The 20,524-nt window shown below is 43.6% G+C and overlaps 2 protein-coding genes across 3 annotated transcripts; both read right to left on the reverse strand.

Annotated features, from left to right (window-relative positions):
• Positions 1-330: 330 nt before the first annotated feature.
• On the reverse strand, positions 331-12,230 carry PCLAF (PCNA clamp associated factor). 2 transcript variants are annotated; one of them, XM_055437453.2, is made up of 4 exons: positions 8,895-12,230; positions 8,509-8,589; positions 7,311-7,473; positions 331-1,462 (listed from the first exon to the last, which is right to left on the reverse strand). In XM_055437453.2, the coding sequence occupies exons 1-4, from the start codon at positions 8,938-8,940 to the stop codon at positions 1,417-1,419; spliced, it is 336 nt and encodes a 111-aa protein (XP_055293428.1). In that variant the 5' UTR covers positions 8,941-12,230; the 3' UTR covers positions 331-1,416. The 2 variants fall into 2 exon arrangements, with proteins under 2 accessions (XP_055293428.1, XP_088695816.1); XM_088839690.1 differs by lacking the exon at positions 7,311-7,473.
• A 2,901-nt stretch (positions 12,231-15,131) lies between these two features.
• LOC129563332 (uncharacterized) lies at positions 15,132-20,377 on the reverse strand. The gene has a single exon (XM_055437180.2). The coding sequence runs from the start codon at positions 19,787-19,789 to the stop codon at positions 18,383-18,385; it is 1,407 nt and encodes a 468-aa protein (XP_055293155.2). The 5' UTR covers positions 19,790-20,377; the 3' UTR covers positions 15,132-18,382.
• Positions 20,378-20,524: the final 147 nt, after the last annotated feature.

Genomic DNA, 20,524 nt, shown 5'->3' on the forward strand with positions numbered 1-20,524 from the left:
TCTTTAGGCTAAATTTTTTTGGAAACAATTACATATCAAAATTAGACTTCATTAGACACATTCTCCATCAAGTTCCTCTCTCCATCAATGAAAAATAGCAAATCAGGTTTCAAATCCATCAAAAGCCTAATTATCAAGGAAGTACTTAGGATAAAACCCTGGTCTCAATTCAGTAACAGTATGTTTAATATTTAAGCAAAAAATGTAATCTATAGTCGTCAGGACTTATTTTGGAAGTTCATAAAATCAGGTCTGTACAGTGATTTGCATTTGGAAGGAATAAAATAGAAATACCTAGTAGGATAAAATCTTAGAAAGCACACACATGAATAGTTGTATGAAAATAAGCATTCATTTATTAAAAACAAACTTCAGAAAAGTATGTCTGTTAATGTTTAACAGGAAGTCAGTGAGCAAAAAGCCTGATAAGGAAGAAAAATATCAGTTACTAAGTACTAGTATACCCACTTTGATTATACCCCCGGTTATCTTGAAAAGCATGATAGTAGCTCTAAGGACTTTAGACAGTTCTGGGTTTATGGCACGATCTGTCTTTCATGTTTTATTGATTTCCACCTTTAAAAGCATAGGCCCAAAGGGTCGTATTTTATGACACTAACCCACTCCAGTACTCTTGCCTGGAGAATCCCATGGACGAAGGAGCCTGGTAGGCTACAGTCCATGGAGTCACAAAGAGTCGGACACGACTGAGCGACTTAAAGAAAGAAGAAGAAGAAGAAACCAAAGGTATATTCTAGGGAAATTCCTCTCTTTTAAAGCAGTCTATGGAATTTTCCTGTCTGATTCCACTATGGAATTCCACTATTCCAATATAAAAAAATTTTATATTTTTGCTGTTGTTTTCAAAAGCTTTATTAATCCTTTAAACCTTAGGACCAAACTGCCCTTAAGTTTTTCTAAGGAGAAGGTAGACAGCCATCCAAATTTTTGCAACATTGCCTCTTTGGCCCCCTTTCTTAAAAAGGGTATAGGTTCAGTTTAATTAACATTACTTTTTAAATGTGCAAAAATCTACCTCTGCTTTTTTAAAGCAAATAAAAGGAAGAAAAATATGGCATCATTCCAATAATCAAATGCCAATAAAATGGCAACAGTACAAAGATCTAAGCAAATCTCAAATACAGCAGATTCATAATTAGAATATCATGTAATAATTTTAGCAAGAAAAAGCTTAATAATGGGTAAAGGAAACCAAATACTGTGGTAACCGTAATTAATCTTACAAACTTTCCAATATCATAACTACTTGCTTTTGAATAACTAAATGTAAGCCTCATTTTTTTAAATTAAATGCCTAGTCAACAAAACTAAATGGAACAAATACATTTATGCAAATTTACATCCTAGAATACCAGAGTAAATAGGAGACATCAGTCAAGAGTGAATAAGAAAGTTCTATTCTTTTTCATCATCTGTGTGATCAGGTGGCAAAGGACATGCTCTGTGGAAAGAAAAGAGAATTTCAGTAGTCACCCGAGTCAAATGTTTTAAAAACAAAACATGAAGTTTTTAAAAACTTATGTAAATCAAGAACATTAACAGTGCAATGGATCTGTTCAAGTGACTAGAAATGAGAGTAAATTAAATTCCCATAAACTGACAAATCCCTACAGATTCCAAATACTAAAGTGACAAAAATTTTTAATATTTTGTCTCTTAATTTGCCAGTCAGTTTCCCCTTTAGAATATGTTGCCATTTTTAAGAGGGAATCTCTATTTCTATAACATCTTCTTTCAATGTGTTAAGTAGATTGATGAAGCAGTATAATCCTTTAGCAAGAACTCTGTGATAATAGAAAGCAAAAAAGTTCAACCAATCCACTTGAACAGAGAATACAGCAAGCTGTCATATTTGACTGTATATCCTTTGGAATTTATGAATGTGTTATCTAATTAGAAAATGTCCAAATTGTATTGTTGGCATATGGTAGACATAGCTTTTGAAAAACAACTTACACTATCCCAAAGTCCTCTGGTACTCAGTATAATTTTTATAGAGAAAAAGTCAATTAAAATTTTTAAATCGGAATTTTTTAGAGCTGCTAAAGATTTGTGAGATCTATCCTAAAACAGTCAGTCTTCAAATTAGATCTAGACATAGAGCTAGAATGTTAAAGAAGGAAGCTAAAACAAGGATATTCTGACTTGATGTAACATTACCATTGACTCATCCACTATTACATTACCAAGAGGTCTTCATTGTACTTTCCTGGAAATTAAATGAAGTTAACAAATGAACACTATTGTAATCCAAAATTCTTTTCTTCAAAGGCCTGATTTAAGGTTTTAAGAAGACAGTTTTTCTTGATTCAGATTCTCCTCTATGCAACAGGGAAATTTACCTTGCCTTTGTGAGAATAATAAAGCCATAAGAGTAGCCATATTCCAGATTAAGAACTAGGGAGATCATAATAGAAATCCTTCTGATATACTGATAGTTTTCTATTTATAATCAATAATAAACTATTGAAAGAGTTCCTACCACAAGGAAAAAATTTTCTATTTCTTTAATGCATCAATATGAGATAGATATTCACTAAACCTATTGTCATCATTTCATGATGTAGGTAAGTCAAATCACTAGACTGTACACCTTAAACTTACATAGTGCTGTTTGTCAATTACATCTCAATAAAACTGGGAGAAAAAAGTAAATCTATTGATTTACTATAAAGGGATAAATGCAACTCTCAAACAATAACAAATCTAAGAAAGAGGCCTAAAGCAATAAGATAAACCTCTATTACCTAGTTTTATGTCACAGATTTTATTATACTATGGATCAAAGTTCTTTATGAGACTATATGTGTAATCTTTCACTATATGATAGGAAACCTTCAATATAGGTTTTATTGCTATGATGATCAATGGTACAGCCATATTTGGCAATATTGCCAAATATTTTGTTTCTTTAATTGAAATCACAAATAATTCAAGAGGATTGTTGAATATTCTTGAATATTGACTATTAGTTTGTTCATATTAGAATGAGAAAAAATAAGAATGGTGACAGTAAATGAGAAGGAACTAAAAGAGACTTTTAGGATCATGATAACAAGTCTGTTAAAAAAACTCTATATAAAAATGTATCCTCTTGCTTGTTGATTTTATTGAAAAAGAAATGATAATAGTGATATAGCAACAAAGTATAAAGTTCAGCTACTGCTCCAGAATTTGACATTCCTTTTAAATATCTCATAAGTTGGATAGTAAGCATTCAATAATAATTTACTAAATGATTTTATGAACAATATTCTTAAAATTTTAGATGCAAAAATATCATTTTATATGTTAATTCCTTTGTTTTAACTTCTCTTTAACCATTTATTTTTATCTAGCTGTGTTCAATGCAAATCAAATCCAAACACAATGTACAATCCAAAATAGGTGTACGGTGTTCAGATATGAAGCAAGAGCGTGTTCATTCACACACATGGATCTCACATAACTTGAGATGGATGTTAGGTCTGGTTGTTCCTGTTTAGATTTCTAAAGATGACAAATATTGGCTAAAATTTATTTAGAGTACTATAAGCATTGAATACTTATCATTTAAGCATCATTGTATGGACATGTAAACCAATGATTTCTACTTCTAAAAAGATTTCTATATATCAAGGCAGTTCTAAAGTTTTACTTTCCAGAGTCCACTTAGGTTTGAAGTGAAGTGAAGTGAAGATGCTCAGTCGTGTCCGACTCTTTGCGACCCAATGGACTGTAGCTTGCCAGGCTCCTCAGTCCATGGAATTTTTCAGGAAAGTATTGGAGTGGGTTGCCTTTTCCTTCTCCAGGGGATCTTCCCAACCCAGGGAACGAACCCGGGTCTCCCACACTGCAGGCAGACGCTTTACCGTCTGAGCCACCAGGGAAGCCCACTTAGGTTTAGAATCATCTAAAAATAATGACTGATGTAGAAAGTGTTCCCCATGTAGCTATTCTTATTCATCAAGTTTAATATATAAATGTATATTTACAGAAAACACAAAACAGTTATGAATTTAATGCAGGCAAGTTTCCAATCTTCACTTCCCAACTACCTAATACACATTATTTGTTACCTCCTTCATATATTTGCCACTTAATTTCCAAATTTATCAAACATGCCTTCAAAACAGCAATTTTTAGGTTTTAAAAATTATTCAGTACATGCAGAAATAAAAAGCAATATTTTAAGATTGTTTGAAGTCAATGCACTTCTGACCTTGGGAATCAAATTAAGAGATCAGAATTAGCTAAACTAAATCTGGCAATATTGTTGTATGGGAATGTGTGACAGGAAATACCTGTAATTTGACTTTTAAGTACATATGCAGGGATTACCTATGTTTGGATTTGTAGTATATTCCAACCCATCATTGCCCTCGAACATCTCAGTTATTACAGAAATCCAAATGCAAAGTCAAATTCAAAAGCCCAGAGGAAAAGAGTTAAGTTCCCAAGAGAACAATGAAAACAATGTAAAACCTTATGGAGAGTATATCAGCATTAAACCAGGCCTGGTGAAACAATACACAGAGGATTTAGTAACTGCTGATTCTTTCCAGTGTACATCATAAACAGAATCACTGAAGCTTTTTGCATCACCTAATTGTTTACCTTCTAGATTTCTTGAACCAAAATGAAAACTGAATCTCCATTCCATAGCTCATCCTTTTTCTCTAGATGAAGATGCAATTATTATCTAGATGCAAGGTAGAGTTTGAAGTGTCCATGTTTCTTGTTACATTTAATCAATCACATCATTAATTCCTGATATTGTCTCCATTCTTATAACCAAACTCCAGGAGATTTAATATTGGCTGTCATTATCTGCTCAAATCCTTCAGATGTTCTTTAAACTAATCCAGTTTGAGACTCTCAACATTTTCTGCCATAAGGGGCGGAATTAATGGATTTGATGAAGACTTTCTTATTTTCTTCCTGACACAGAATTTCTAGATGCCATATGGACTGGGCTTTAGAATATGGGTTGGTAAACCTAGATGTTTCTTGGCCAAGTCTCTTAATGGTAGAGATGTAGAAGGGCAAGCAGGACAACAAGGAGACTAGCTGTTGACCGCAAGGCACAGCTGACCGCTGTAGTTTGGATTGGAGGACCCTCTGTGCTGGTTAAAGGAACGGATGAATAAACTTGTTTGGGTAGGAGCAGAACCAGAAGCAGCAGCCCCAGTGTGAGCCCGGCCACCACCCACTTGTCCATGTTGATCCCTCCGCTTTGGGCCGGCTAGTTGCTTGGTGCCCAGGAGGATCACCTGCTCCTGGCTGGTGCTGGGAGGTGACTAGCAGGGTCTTAAATCAAAAGGCTTCATAATGGCAGTGATGTCATACCACCCACGCTCACCACGCCCCACCTCCAGTCAAATAATTTCTTTTTGAAATGAAAACGTCAATACTCTTTAGAGAGTCTGCACTATTTCTCATAAATCTATTTAAAAAGCAGGTTTCCCTTGTTTTTTCCTCCTCAAAGTATTTTTCCCTCAGATTCTTAAAATCTGTTTGTTGTTGAAAATTGGTAGCGCGGAGTGTGAGGAGAGGTTTTTAAAATATACTCATGATATTTGGTATATTTTGTACAGAGATTTGGTGTATTTATATACATGTCTTTTATTCAATAATGATTGTACTTTTGAATCCAGTTTTGCTCAACATTTATCTTGAGCATTTTCCTGACATTAAAAGCTTGAAAGCAGCAGCCCCAGTCACTGAGCCGCCACCGAAGACTCAGCAGCCTCCCGCTCGAGGCCCCTCGCTTCCCAACGCTCGGTATCCGCTACCCCACTTCTCCCGCCGCTGCCTTCCTCAGGCTGTTTCCACCGAGGAAAAGGAATCATATTTTATGTCCGCTTTCCAGAACCTCCGCTCTTTCGACCCCTTTCCTGATGCAAGTAAGGGTAATGATCTGCTTCCTGCTGCTGCTGCTGCTAAGTCGCTTCAGTCGTGTCCGACTCTGTGCGACCCCATAGACGAGAGTCCACCAGGCTCCCCCGTCCCTGGGATTCTCCAGGCAAGAACACTGGAGTGGGTTGCCATCGCTGATGATTATGATAAAAAGAAACTAGTGAAGGCGTTTAAGAAGAAATTTGCCTGCAATGGTACTGTAATTGAGCATCCAGAATATGGAGAAGTAATTCAACTACAGGGTGACCAGCCAAGAACATATGCCAGTTCCTGGTAAAGATTGGACTGGCTAAGGACCACCAGCTGAAGGTTCTTTTAAGAGCTTTTGGCTCACTGAAGTTTAAGTGAGGATTTCCTTTCAATGAGTAGAATTTTCCTTCTGTCCCTTTTCACAAGTTTAAAAACTTCACAGCTTGTATAATGTAACCATTTGGGGTCTGCTTTTAACTTGGACTAGTGTAACTCCTTCATGCAATAAACTGAAAAGAGCCATGCCCCCCCCGCAAAAAAAAGCTTGAAAGCATGATTTAATTATCTTCTTAGAAAGTTTACACAATGAACTCTGCATGTGTGCAGTTTTATCCCCATCTTGTTTTGTTTTGAAGTATTCTTATGTATTTACAGAGAAATTGTAAAGAAAATATACCATGGTATTAGTTCTGGTTGTTTCTAAGTGATGGGGTTTTCTGTATTTTCCAACTTTTCCACAATGGTTATATATTTCCTATGGAGGCTGGACTACTAGGTTTATTCAAGGTGGGGTTAATGGAAATCAAGGTAAACCAACATGGAAATTACTTTTTGAAAATAAAAAGGACTATGCTGCTGCTGCTAAGTCACTTCAGTCGTGTCCGACTGTGTGACCCCATAGACGGAAGCCCACCAGGCTCCCCCGTCCCTGGGATTCTCCAGGCAAGAACACTGGAGTGGGTTGCCACTTCCTTCTCCAATGTATGAAAGTGAAAAGTGATAGTGAAGTCACTCAGTTGTGTCCGACCCTTAGCGACCCCACGGACTGCAGCCTACCAGGCTCCTCCATCTATGGGATTTTCTAGGCAATAGTACTGGAGTGGCTTGCCATTGCCTTCTCCGAAAAAGGACTATAGAAAATAGAAAAAAAAAAAAGAGAATAAAGACCAGAAGTTCATGATTAATAAAGTAGCACTTTTCATCTGAATGGGAACTGATCCTCTTTAAGTAAATGAGTAAAAATAATACCTTTCATTGATGCTTGAAATTTGGAAGTGACATAATAAGAGGTTAGCATAGTTTAAAAAACTTCTGGTTTGTATTTTCTTATCTGCTCAGATAAAATTTAAAGTTAATATTTAGTTGCTTTTTATTTTCAAGAATATAAGTATTTCTTTATACTTCAGAATATGAAAACTTACTTTCTCTTTGCTTTTCCCAAGCCACTGCTTCCTGCCTCCTCAGGAATTCTATTCTCTTTTTCTGAATCTTTAGGGGACAGCCTGAAGAATTCTCCAATTCCTTTTTGCCACTTGGGAGTTGGGCGCACACAAACTGGATTCCCTCCTGCATACTTATTTTCAGCTATAAAATAAAACAGAACTAAATAAAAATTAAGAATATAATTTCCATTCCTTAAAGGGAAACAATTCTTTAACATCAAATTCTAAAGGATATTAAATGGTGGTACATCTATCTTTAAAGTGAATTTTAAAATATGACATGATAAAGTTGTATTCAGTCAATAGTACATTATACATTAATTTAACATAATGCAGAACATTATTATATATATTATTTAGCCTAGAAAAACAGCATTAACAAGATGTTTACAACTAGAAAATATTTTTCATATTTTGTCCATGAGCAGAGCTATTCAGTTAGTCTTATATACTGTCATACTAAAGTTTGACACACTTTTTCCTGTATATTCTTAACTAGAGCTTGCAGAATTAATCTTCCAAACTGCTCAACTTCCTTCTAAAAGGAATGAGAGACACCAGATGGCAGGGTATTTTCTCAACCTCTTCTAGCACAGAAGGAATAATGTGAAGCTCTCTCCTTGGCCCAGTTTTCCCTCCTAATGTCCAAAAAACAGAATCAGGAGCTGCAAGGTTGGAATACACACAGACACACACACTGACACCAAACTAAAAAAAAAAAAGAAAAAAGAAAAGAAAAAGGGAAGAAAGTAAGGTAATAGGAAAACAAAGAACAATATGCAGAAATGAAAATAAAAACGTGATTAGCATTGTCAACTATTGTCTCAATTCTAGTAAACAGGTGCTTAAGTAGCCTCATACAAGAAAAAGTCCAGTTGTAAATATTAAGAAAAATAACAACGCTAAGGCAGAAAAGAAAAACAGATCTGAAGAGAAAGTGTGTCCGTCCCTAACCCAAGGCTTGAAATTTTTGAAAACCGTGCGACCCCTCCACCTCTACCCCAGACCGCCAAAGAGACCAAGGCTCGCTTATTACATCAAAAGGCAAGGAAGGAAGAAATTCTGGGGGGTGAAGGTCTCAGGAAAAGAAACTCCGTGGTGGGTATGGGGAACAGTGGTGCCTGGCCTGATCTCCTTTTGAGAGGGTTCATGTAGGAGCTTGCAGGGGCGTTTTTACCTTTCCTTGAGGAAAGCGGCGTGGAATTAGCGGCAGAAGTCGAGGAACCAAGCGCCTTCCTGGGGGCTCGAGAAGCCACCACTGCGGAGAGATGGAAAGGAGGGCAATCAGAAGGGGGCACGAAGAGGCTGGGAACCACGTTCTCACCGCACTCTCCGACACAGCCTATCGGAAATGATTGGAGAGGAGAGCCCCGCGATCCAGAACAGCCGCTAACGCTCCCCTGTCCCCGCCGTTTCCTCCTCCCGGTTAAAGGGCTCAGGCTGCTGCTTCCCGGCGGGCTGGGCCAGTCTGGCCGACAGGAGGGGAGGCCGCCTCTTCTCCCGCCCGTAGCGGAGCTGCCCAGAGAACCACCTGCCCTCCACTATTGTGCCCGACTGCCTCACCTTTTCTGTATCTGCCAGGCACGCTGTCTGCTTTAGTCCGCACCATGCTCGATCTCGAGAGGAGAGCAAACTAACTCTCCAGCCGAAGATGTTTCACGGGACAAGGCCCAGAAAACGAATCTCCCGCCACAGTTTATATTGGTCCCTTTCCCGCGCGCTCCACCGACTCTCCCAGACCGCCACTCCCATTGGTTCCGCGCCTTTCAAGCGCAACCAATCGCCAGTGTCCAGTGGTGATCACGGCGGGGCTGGGCGCCGTGTCAACCCGTCCATCAACTTGTAGACGCGTGTGATTCGTATCCGCCTTATGTGGGAGGTGCCAGGGCGCTTTTCTTGGATGCCCTGTGTGTTGGGTGCTAAGATCCGTGCTAAGATTGTGAACTGGGTAAAACAGACTGCTTAGAAAAGAAAACCCGGGAAAGACGACCAATTCCATTTCTTCATAAATTAACTACAGGCTTAAATCCATAATCTCACTCCTGGAATTGACTCCTGAAATGTAGCGGACTTTTTAACATCTCAGGCATGAATTCTCTTTACAGCATCCATACTAAAAAACTCTATGGAATGCTCAAACGCTGCTGCTGCTGCTGCAATTCAGTTTATTTACAGGGATGATTCCACCCCCCCGCCCTTGGCCAGGAGGTGCAGATTGTGGGATCTTAGTTCTTGGATTAAGGATCGAATCCAGTCAGCAGAAATCCCCGAGTCCTTAACACTGGACTGCTAGGGAATTCTCTATTTACAGGAATAAAACTTTTTTTAAAAATGGAACTTTCTAGGATGGTGTGAAACAAGAAAAAACTGAGCAAATTGTACATTTTAAAAAGTCAAAGTGTTAGTCGCTCAGTCGTATCTCACTGCGACCCCATGGGCTGTAGCCCGCCAGGCTCCTCTAGTCCATGGGATTCTCCAGATAAGAATGCTGGAGTGAGTAGCCACTTCCTTCTCCAGGGGATCTTCCCGACCCAGGGATCCAACCCTGGGCTCCCACATTGCAGGCAGCCTCTTTAGGGCCTGAGCCACTGTACCTACATAAAAAGAAACATTATTATAATAATAAGACATTTTCGCTAGACCTATATGGAATCAGAATTCCTTAAAAAGTGAGCATGACCTTAGACTAGGAACTCATAACTATTTTCTATCCCTATGCTTATCTTAATTACTCACAATACACCTGGGGAATGATTTTCACACGGTGAAGACCAGGCACAAAACCCGATCAGATGAAATTGCCCTAGGATGTACTTTGTTAAACCCGCACTTGAAAGGCAACCCTGAAAGTGTAAGCACGGCATTAATTCTCTCTAATAAATTATGCTTGAACTTTCATAATAAAGGCTACTTAGTGCTTTAAAGAGTCAACAATTACTTTATGTTTTTGAATTCGAGACTCTAGACATCAGATGAAATTAACATTATAATAGGAGGGATGGTATTGCAAATTATCTGCAGCTTTGTCTAAATCTTAGAGACTAAGATTACAGCCAAAGTCCTGTCAGAAAAATCAACAAGCCCCAGGGTACCCCTCCTTGTTCTTTATCATCAGGCCCCTCTCAGTACACAATGTTTCTTCAATGCACACTATTTCCTTTGTAGTTAAGTGGCTTCTACAAAGGACTGAATTACCCAGTTCCCAGATCCTTGTAGAAATTAGAGCTGCATAGAGAATCTGCTGGTCTTTTCTTAGTCAATATGCCAAGTAAATTGCTAAAAGTATTGCAGATATATCTTTACACACAGAGGCAATCTACGTATCAGTTTGTATGTCTATCTTTTACATGCCAATTATAATAAGGAAGGAGGCATATTAGAATAAAAACTTAGGAAAAAAGCAGTGATACTTAGTAAAAATTCTTAATTTAAATGTTTGCTTTGGAAAAGTGCTTCTCCATTCCAGTTAAATAAACTAGACAGTTGTGTAGCGTGAACCTGAAAAATTTAAAGGCCTATGGCATTAAGAAAGTTGTAGTATGTACAGATGAAATTTCTGCCTAAATTTCTGCCTAAATTTTTGTCTAAATATACAGAAGAATATCGTTACGGTATGTTAAGTAGGTGTGCTTGCTTTGCTCAGGCATAAATTTATATTAATAAATGGTAATGTTATAAATGGCTTTACATTGCATATATTACAAATAGAGATTATAATCAATAACATATTCCTTATGAAAAAAGAATACTTTTATTTTTGAGGACCTAGAATGTCCTATTGTACAAAAAGTTTAGGTTACTTTGTCTTCAAGAAGTTATTCCTCTAGTAATGGGAAGAGAACATGTATAAAAACAGGTAAAGGATTTGGATAAGTTATAATTTGTATTAAATGTAGCAGATTTTTATGAAGAAACAAAACCTGTACCCACAATTGATGAAAATTCAGTCTTTTTTAAATGAGAAAGCCATATATATTTCAAATTAATAAAATAGTCTAATCTCAACATATGATTTTGATTTTCTCAGTGAAAACTAACATAAAGTAGAAACAACATCCAATTAATGTAATTATTTAGTATAAATAGCCTAATGGGAATGAAAAGCCTACACATGTAACACAAAGCCAGTCAATTAAATTGACCAATGAAATATATCAGGAGACATCACGGTTTCCAGAGAAAGCTGGCTGAATTTTCCCGTTTGTTGTCCCAAAGGAGAAGGGAGTAGCAAAAAGACCCTTAACTCTTGTCATCTTTAGTTGAAAAACCTTTAACTTCTTTTCTAAAAATTTTATTTTTAATTGGAGGATAATTGCTTTACAATATTGTACTGGTCTCTGTCATACATCAACATGAATGAGCCATAGAAATACATATGTCCCCTCCCTTTTGAACCACCCTTCCTCCTCCCACTCCATCCCATTCCTCTAGGTTGTCACAAAGCACCCGATTTGAGCTCCCTGCATCATACAGCAAATTTCCATTAGCTATTTTACATAGGGTAATATACGTTTCCAAGCTACTCAATTCCTTCCACTCTCTCCCTCCCCTACTGTCTACAATTCTGTTCTCTACGTGTCTCCCCTGCTGCCCTACAAGTAATTTATCATCATTACCATCTTTCTAGATTCCCATATATATTCACCTTTAACTACTGACTGAACTTCTTAAAAATCAATTGAGAACTCATATCGAAGGTCATCAAATCCAAATCCAAGCACCTGTTTTATTAAAGTTTTTTTTTCCCCTCCCTCGAGCTTACAGCGTTGTCTTGGCTCTAATAGAAAAGACTTGGCTCAAAAAACCAAATAGAGGTTTTAAAAGTAGCACGAATCAGATATTAGACGACTAAGAGCATCATAAAGCCTCTACTACTAGAGAAAACCCTTACAGCGTTTACTCTAGCTTTAAAGTGTTCTTTTAAGTGTTTTCAATAAAACCAGAACAATATAAAAGCTGACCTCTCAGGTTACGGGGTATTGTTTTGAAAGACCTCCGTGGAGTATCTTTCCTCAGGGGAGACCCTTCCCAGGGAACAGCGAGACCATTCACGTTCGGATGCAAATAGCAAGAGGTTTATTCAGATACACAGGTACCTGGGGCGACAAAGTCCCTCGGTGGACTTGCGCGCCCAACGGCTGGAGCAGGGGGTTTTTATGGGGTTGGGATGCAGAAAGCGCGGGTACAGAAGCGAGAAGCTTGGTTACAGGGTTTTCATTGGTTGGTTTAAAAGAAAACCAAATATGGCGGGGACAGGTTCCAGGAAGCATGATTCAACCTGACGTTGGGGACTTTCCATCTGGCCTAAGGGTGTTTTCCTTGCCTGTAACCGCCGATATCCTGTTGGTGCTTCTGCATGACTAGCTGGGTGTGGCTGTTATCTAGGGTCTAGTACTTTGCTTAAGATGGCAGAGCTGTGGCTAGGGTTGTAAGCTAAAAGCTGGGGTCTTTCATTCCCCCATTTTTCTTGTGACTTCGAATGGAATCCTCCATTCGGGAATCGGGTCATTCTTCTACCTCTTGGTCACTCTGCCTCAGTTGATGATACTGCTGGGTTAGGACCAGGGCCTGGATGACTGACAGTCTATTTTTCATAAACTGTACCAACCGGTTGAGAATGCATGGGCCAAACAGTAATATCAGTAGAACGACCATCAGGGGACCTATAATGGAGGAAACTAGGGTTGTGAACCAAGGGGATCGGTTGAACCACCCCTCAAACCATCCTTGTTCGGCCTCAAATAGTTTCTGCCTTTGTCTAAGCCGTTCTCTCAGCTTGGCCATGCTATCTCTTACCAGTCCCGTATGATCTGCATAAAAACAACATTCTTCCTTTAGAGCCGCGCAAAGGCCTCCTTCTTGCAAGAACAGGATATCTAATCCCCTCCGGTTTTGTAAGACTACTTCAGAGAGAGAGGTTAACGACTTTTCAAGGGCACTGACAGATTCTTCTAGCGCCTGGATATCAGTATGCATAGCCGCCTGGAGCTGTCTGAATTGACTGGTTTCTAGGAGGGCGGAAGTCCCTGTGCCCACTCCTGCTGCTATTCCTCCTACTGTAAGGCCTCCTAACAACACAGCCAGGGTTACGGAGACGGGCTCTCTCTTGAATCGGGGTCTTTCCTCGAAATGGCTATAGACATATTCAGAATCATGGTAGGTTACTCTGGGCCATAGCTCAACCAGAACGCAGTAATCAGAGGTTATGTTAAGCACAGCAGCTGAGACACAGGGAGTGAGTCCCGTATTACATGCCCAGTAAGTCCCGTTGGGGGCTGCTAGGTAGTAATTTCCCATGGGCACCTTTTCGGTGATGTTGCATAGGGCCTGGTGGGTCCCGGGGATGGTTCCAAGGCAAAGTCCTTTCCCCGACACTTGAGATAGGGTTAGTTTGTGCTGGGAGCCAGTGGTGCAACTGGGGGGGGGCTTGGGTATGGTTGGAGAAGTTGCCCCTAACAGCTACCCCTTCATAGTAAGGGGGGTTAGTAACCAGGCATAACCAACATTCTTGGGTTCGGTTGGGATCAGAAACGTTAAGGGCAGAGTAGGCTCCCTGTACTAGGCTAAATAACCGGTCCCCGGTCCCGGTTGGGGGTGGAGGCAGAACAGCAGTCTGGGTGTGGTTGGCACTACCGTTGGTCGCAGTGTTGTATGCTGGGAACTGAGGGTAAGGCTAGTGTTGGTTGGGACGGGGGTCGTTGGTCTCCCAGGATGGTGTTGGGCCCGACGGCGGTGGAGGCTGGGGTTTCTATTTTTAGTCTGATTTTGAAGACAAGGCCGTCGTCCCATCGTTCTTTGTATAGCCTGAGCCCCCATGAATACCCAGCGCCCCACCACCTGGTGGCCTTTTTTCCTTTTTCTGTAAATGACACCCGTAGGGGATGACACCAATTTTTGCATGACCCGTGGCTAAGGGTCTTCCAATCTTTGAAGGGTGGATGAGTGTAATTTGCCCTGACAGTAATATAGTCCCAAGTGGAGGAAGGGTCCCAATATGTGTCTCCAGTAGTCTCGCACCCCCAGCTCCTACAGTAGAAATGTTCCCCTCCTCCGCATTGGGGATTTAGCCCGCGATCCCTGTGGTACCCAGGGCAAACGTAGAAAGGGAGAGTGCTTAACATGGCTCGTCTATCAGGCGTTCCGCACCCTCCCCATGGGTCTAGTCCCAGCCGCCCGGGGGGGCTCTCCTTTTGGGGCGCCTTGGAAGTGTCAAAGTATCCTTCTAGGTCCCAGGGGTGTGGGACCCCCAGGGCCAGCTTACATAGGTCAGGATATAGGTCGGGCCACCAAGTCCCCGTGGGGGCAGTTTTGGTCGTTGACCAGATCACATCACCCCCGGATGTCAGCACCTGCCAGGTTAATTGCTTTGGGGCATGGGGGTTAGTAGGGGATGCAGGGGACAAGGAACCCAAGATTATAAGGATTACAGCTATGTAATCTTTGAGAGTCTTATCTTGAGTGGGTTTTGAGAGCGCTGGAGCTTCCATTGAGGCGGTCTGTCAGGGCTGTCCTGGCTGTTGTCGGCGGAGCTCGATGGCGGGGCGCGCTTAACGTGTGAGGAGTGGATCCAAGCAGCGATGCCGTCTACCTTCAGGGCTGTTGGCGTGGTTAAAAGGACTGTATACGGTCCTTTCCACCGGGGTTCTAGGTTTGTAGTCTGATGTCTGCGGACCCAGACGGAATCTCCGATCTGGAATGGGTGTGGAACTACTGGCTTTTTCAGCTGTTCCTGGTAAGCTGCGGCCAACGGTTTCCAAACCTCTCTCTGCACGATCTGGAGTGCCTGTAAATGAGCTTTTAAGGAAGGGTTGTTAGCGTGGTTTGCAATGTGGGAGTCAAGGAGGGTGGCGGCTGGTGGTGGAGCCCCGTATAATATTTCGAACGGTGTCAGACCATGGGACCCTGGTATAGGGCCAGAGGCAGTAGGAACACCCAGTCTCTAGAGCCAGTTGCAAGCGTTAATTGGACAAAGTCTCCTTGATGGTTCTGTTCATCCGTTCTACCTGTCCTGAACTCTGGGGTCTATAAGCACAATGTAATTTCCAATTGATCCCCAGTAGCTTAGCCACCAGCTGACTTACCTGGGAGACGAAGGCTGGCCCATTGTCTGTCCCCAGCGTTTGGGGCATCCCGTACCTGGGGAAGATCTCTTCCAGCAATTTCTTGGTGACTGTCTTGGCTGTTTCTTGTTTTGTAGGGAAGGCCTCTACCCAACCGGAGAAAGTGTCCACGAATACTAAGAGGTATTTGTAACCATATAGTCCTGGTTTTATCTCTGTGAAATCAATTTCCCAATGAGTACCCGGTCGGTGTCCTCGCGCCCGGGCCCCGGCTCCATATCGGACTCTCCCAGCATTGACCTGAGCGCAAGCCCTGCAGTTGTCGGCTATTTGTTGTAAGAGATTGTCTCTTTCTAACAAATAGTGGGTGTTTTCTTCTCTATCCAGGAGGGTCTTTGTTTTTCGGGGGCTGAGGTGGGTCAGTCCATGTAAACGGTTTAATAATTCTAAAGTCTGTTTTTTTGGCATTACAGGTTTTTCTTTATAAATCCAGTACCCTTGTGTTGGTTCATAGGAAGCCCCCATTTTTTTCAGCAAGTCCGTATCTTCCTTGGTATACTGGAAGGGGCAGTGCACGGGAGCAGTATCAGCAGTTTTTGAGGCCAGGGGGAGGGTTTGTGAGGCTTTCGGCGATTTACATGAGGCTGCCTCTCGGGCGGCCTGGTCAGCCATTCTGTTACCGCGTGCCTCAGGATTGTCTCCCTTCTGGTGTCCCGGGCAATGGATGATACTGAGTTTTTGGGGAAGGAACAGGGCTTTTAGCAGAGCCAGGATTTCAACCTTATTTTTAATCTCTTTTCCCTCAGAGGTCAGGAGCCCTCTTCGCCGATAGATTTCTCCGTGGATATGGGCTGTGGCGAACGCATACCGGCTATCCGTATATACGTTGAGCCTCTTACCTGCCGCCATCTGGAGAGCCTTGGTCAGGGCGATAAGCTCGGCTCTTTGGGCGGAGGTTCCTGGCGGTAGAGCCTCTGCCCAGATTACCTCTGTTTCTGTAGTCACGGCCGCTCCTGCCCTTCTTTCCCCATTGTCCATGAAGCTACTGCCATCAGTGTACCAGGTGATATCTGCATCTGGGAGTGGTCGATCTGACAGGTCTGGCCTGGTTCCGTGGGTTTCCGCGAGGATCTGGTGACAATCGTGCAGCTCTGGTTCTTCCGGGAGTGGGAGCAGGGTGGCAGGGTTGAGTGCCACGACGGGACCAAAGTGAACTCGGTCCGTGTCCAGAAGCATAGCCTGGTAGTGGGTCATTCGGGAGTTGGACAGCCAACGATCTGGTGGCTGTCTGATAAGGGCTTCAACCGCGTGTGGGGCAAAGATGGTTAAGGGCTGCCCCATGGTCAACTTGTGGGCGTCCTTGATAAGGACCGCAATAGCTGCCACCATGCGCAAACAGGGTGGCCAGCCTGAAGCCACGGGGTCTAGCTTTTTCGAGAGGTAGGCTACAGGGCGTTTCCAGGGTCCTATATTTTGGACTAGGACCCCTTTTGCGTAGCCTTGTTTCTCATCTACAAACAGTCCAAAGGGCTTGGTCAGGTCTGGGAGCCCGAGAGCCGGGGAAGTCAATAGGGCTCTCTTGACATTTTTGAAGGCCACGGAATGTTCCTCCCGCCAGTCAAAGAAGGCTCCTTGTTTTGTAAGGGGGTACAGAGGTGCGACCATTTCGGCAAAGCCTGGTATCCAGAGGCGACAGAACCCTGCAGCCCCCAGGAATTCCCGCAATTGGCGGGGGCTTTTGGGGGCAGGGATGTTCATAATGGTTTGTTTACGAGCTTCTGTCAGCCACCTCTGTCCCTCTTTGATCTGGTATCCCAGATAGGTGACCTGTTGTTGACAGATTTGGGCCTTTTTTGCCGAAGCCCGATATCCTAGAGTCCCCAGGGTTTCAAGGAGGGCAGACGTACCTTCTTTGCAGCTTTCCTCCGTTTTTGCCGCTAACAGAAGATCATCTACATACTGTAGTAGGATGAGAGCTGGATGTTGGACTCTGAAGTCAGCCAGGTCCTGATGCAGGGCCTCGTCAAAGAGAGTTGGGCTGTTTTTGAACCCTTGTGGGAGGCGGGTCCATGTCAACTGGCCGGATATCCCTTGCTCGGGGTCTCTCCATTCGAAGGCAAAGAGGAGTTGGCTATTTGGGTGCAGTCTTAGGCAAAAGAAGGCATCTTTGAGATCTAGCACTGTATACCAGGTGTGTGACGGTGGCAACCCACTTAGTAGATTGTATGGGTTAGGGACTGTGGGGTGAATGTTCTCCACCCTCTTGTTGACTTCCCTCAAGTCCTGGACTGGCCTGTAGTCTCCTGACCCCGGTTTTTTTACAGGGAGGAGAGGGGTGTTCCATGGCGACTGGCAGGAGATCAGAATCCCCTGATCCAAAAGTCTTTTAATGTGTGGCCTAATTCCCTGGTATGCTTCTTGGGACATGGGGTATTGTCTAATCGACACAGGGGAGGCTGTGGCCTTTAGGGGTATTATCAGTGGCGGCTGTCGGACGGCTAGCCCCATTCCCCCGGTCTCGGCCCAAGCTAGTGGAAATTTTTGCAGCCAGGGGGTGATGGCAGCAAGTTTTTTGGTCTTGTCGGGTCCTGCTTCTTCGTAAAGTTTGTATTCATCTTCTAACTTTAGGGTCAGGACATGAAGGGGTTGTCCTTGGGGCCCGGTAACATGGGCCCCTGTCTCTTTAAAATGTACTTGTGCTCTCAGTTTTGTAAGGAGGTCTCGGCCCAACAGAGGGTAAGGACAGTCAGGTACGTGCAAAAAGGAATGAGTTACCTCTCCGGTAGCCAGATGTACCTTCCGGTCCGTGGTCCACCGATACCGCTTGCCTCCTGTGGCTCCTTGGACCCAGGCCGATTTGTTACTCAGAGGTCCCGCCGGATGAGTCAACACGGAGTGTTGTGCGCCGGTGTCCACCAAGAAGGTGACAGGTTGCCCCCCAACGTCAAGGGTTATCCTAGGCTCAGGGGGGGGCTCCTGGCCCTGACTTTCCTAATCTTCTAGGGTCAAGAGGGACGTCTGGGGCTTTGGTCGGCGGGGCCCCTTTGGTCGCCTTGGGCAGTCCTTGACCCAGTGACCCTTTTCTTTACAGTAGGCACATTGGTCTTTTTCCACTCGGGGCCCCTTCTTGTCTCCCCCTAACTTATCTTGTCGCTGCCCTGATACTACGGTGGCTAGCAATTTGCTAAATTCTTTATTTCTCTTGCGATCTCTCGCATTTTCTCTCTTTTCTGCTTCTTTTTTAAGCCTCTCGTCTCTTTCTTCTGCCTCTTTTTTTAGTCTTTCATCTCTCTCTTCTCGAGTCTCTCTTTTATTGAAGATGCGTTCTGCCTCTTTTACTAAGTCTTGTAAGGAACTTTCTTTGAGGTTGTCTAGCCTCTCAAGTTTTTTTCTAATGTCTGGTGCAGATTGCCAAATAAAGGACATAGAGAGATTACACCCTGGGTCTTCAGGATCATAAGGAGTATATATACGATAGGCTTCTTTAAGCCGCTCCAGGAAGGCGGAAGGGGACTCCTCAGGACCCTGAATAACCTGTTTTACCTGGGCCAAATTGGTGGGGCGTCTTGCTGCCCCATGGAGACCCGCTATGAGCAACTGGCGATAGAGACGTAGGTGGTTCCTACCTTCAACTGTAGAGAAATCCCAGTCGGGACGTTCCAGAGGGAAGGCGGCATTAATCTCGTTAGGCAGTTGCGTGGGACGGCCATTTTCGCCTGGGACGTTTTTTCGAGCTTCCAGGAAGACCTTTTGCTTTTCTTCAGTAGTCAGCAGCGCTTGTAGCAGCTGCTGGCAGTCGTCCCAAGTGGGTTGGTGAGTAACTAGGATGGACTCAATCAAAGAGGTTAACATGGAGGGATCTTTGGAGAAAGGGGGGTTGTTATTTTTCCAGTTGTAAAGGTCGGAAGCAGAAAAGGGCCAGTATTGGGCCTGGCCGTTGGGCCCTGCTCGCAGGGGAAGGGCCTGGGAGGTGGAATCCGGAGGTGGCTCTCTGCGGACCCTTAGTCGTCCGGCCACCGGGGACGGTGCTGGAGCGACTGGGGCAGGAGCCGCCGCTGCGGCTTCCCTTATTGGGGCTGGGTCTCGGTAGGGTGGAGGGTCCTCGGCCAACAGATCTATGAGCAGTTCGTCTCCCGGCGGCAACACTGTGGCTGCTGTGGGTTTTTCTTTTTTAACTTTTTCCTGTGGAGACTTAGTTAGGGTGGGATATAGGGACGAGTGGGTAGGCGGTCGGGCCGGAGCAGGGAGGGGGAGAGGTGGAAGGGCAGGGGCCGATGGAGGAAGAGGGCGCTTGGGATTGACGAAGGGCTTGACCCATGGCGGAGGGTCGTAGGCCAGGGCTTCCCAAGTCACGATGTATGCAACTTGGTCGGGGTGACCAGGGGGCCCGGGATCCATCACTCTGGCTTTTACCTGGAAAATGATATCAAGGTTAAAAGTCCCATCCTGTGGCCAGCCCACATTGAAGGAGGGCCACTCGGACGAGCAGAAGGTGATCCATTTCTTTTTTGGGACTTCTATTGACTGATTATGGGCGATGTCTTGAACATCTCTCCAATGCTGTAAAGTAAGACTCAGGGGGGTGGTTAAAGATTGACCTATTTCTTCTAGTAAGAGTACTCCTGTTATAAGACAAACAAACACGACACAGAGACTAATACACCAAAATCGCACGTTGCGGTTTCTGCGCAAAACTGAAAGCAAAAGCTCGGATGGAGGCGTAGATGAGGGTCCGGATCCCTCGCCTCCCTGAAGTTTCACGTACCCCTCGGACAAGGGCGGAGCCCCGAAAAGTCCGACTCTGGTCGTGAACTGAGACGGATGAGCACCGAAAAATCGGGCTCCAGTTAGCCTTGGAACGTCTTCCAGGCTTGCGGAGGGAAGTTCGAGCTCGTCAGCTCCTTCCTGACTCCGCCAGATACAGATTGTTTCAGCTGAAACTCAAGTCGCACTACAACAGACACACAGAAAGCACGAGAACATAAAACGCTGGCCAGCTTACCTCCCGACGATGGGTCGGCGGTCCCTGGGCGAGGGGGGGGTCTCCGGATCCCGGACGAGCCCCCAAATGAAAGACCTCCGTGGAGTATCTTTCCTCAGGGGAGACCCTTCCCAGGGAACAGCGAGACCATT

The sequence above is a fragment of the Moschus berezovskii genome, chromosome 9, assembly GCF_049115385.1.
Source record: "Moschus berezovskii isolate FMDL1 chromosome 9, NW_MosBer_1.0, whole genome shotgun sequence".
Lineage (NCBI taxonomy): Eukaryota > Metazoa > Chordata > Mammalia > Artiodactyla > Moschidae > Moschus > Moschus berezovskii.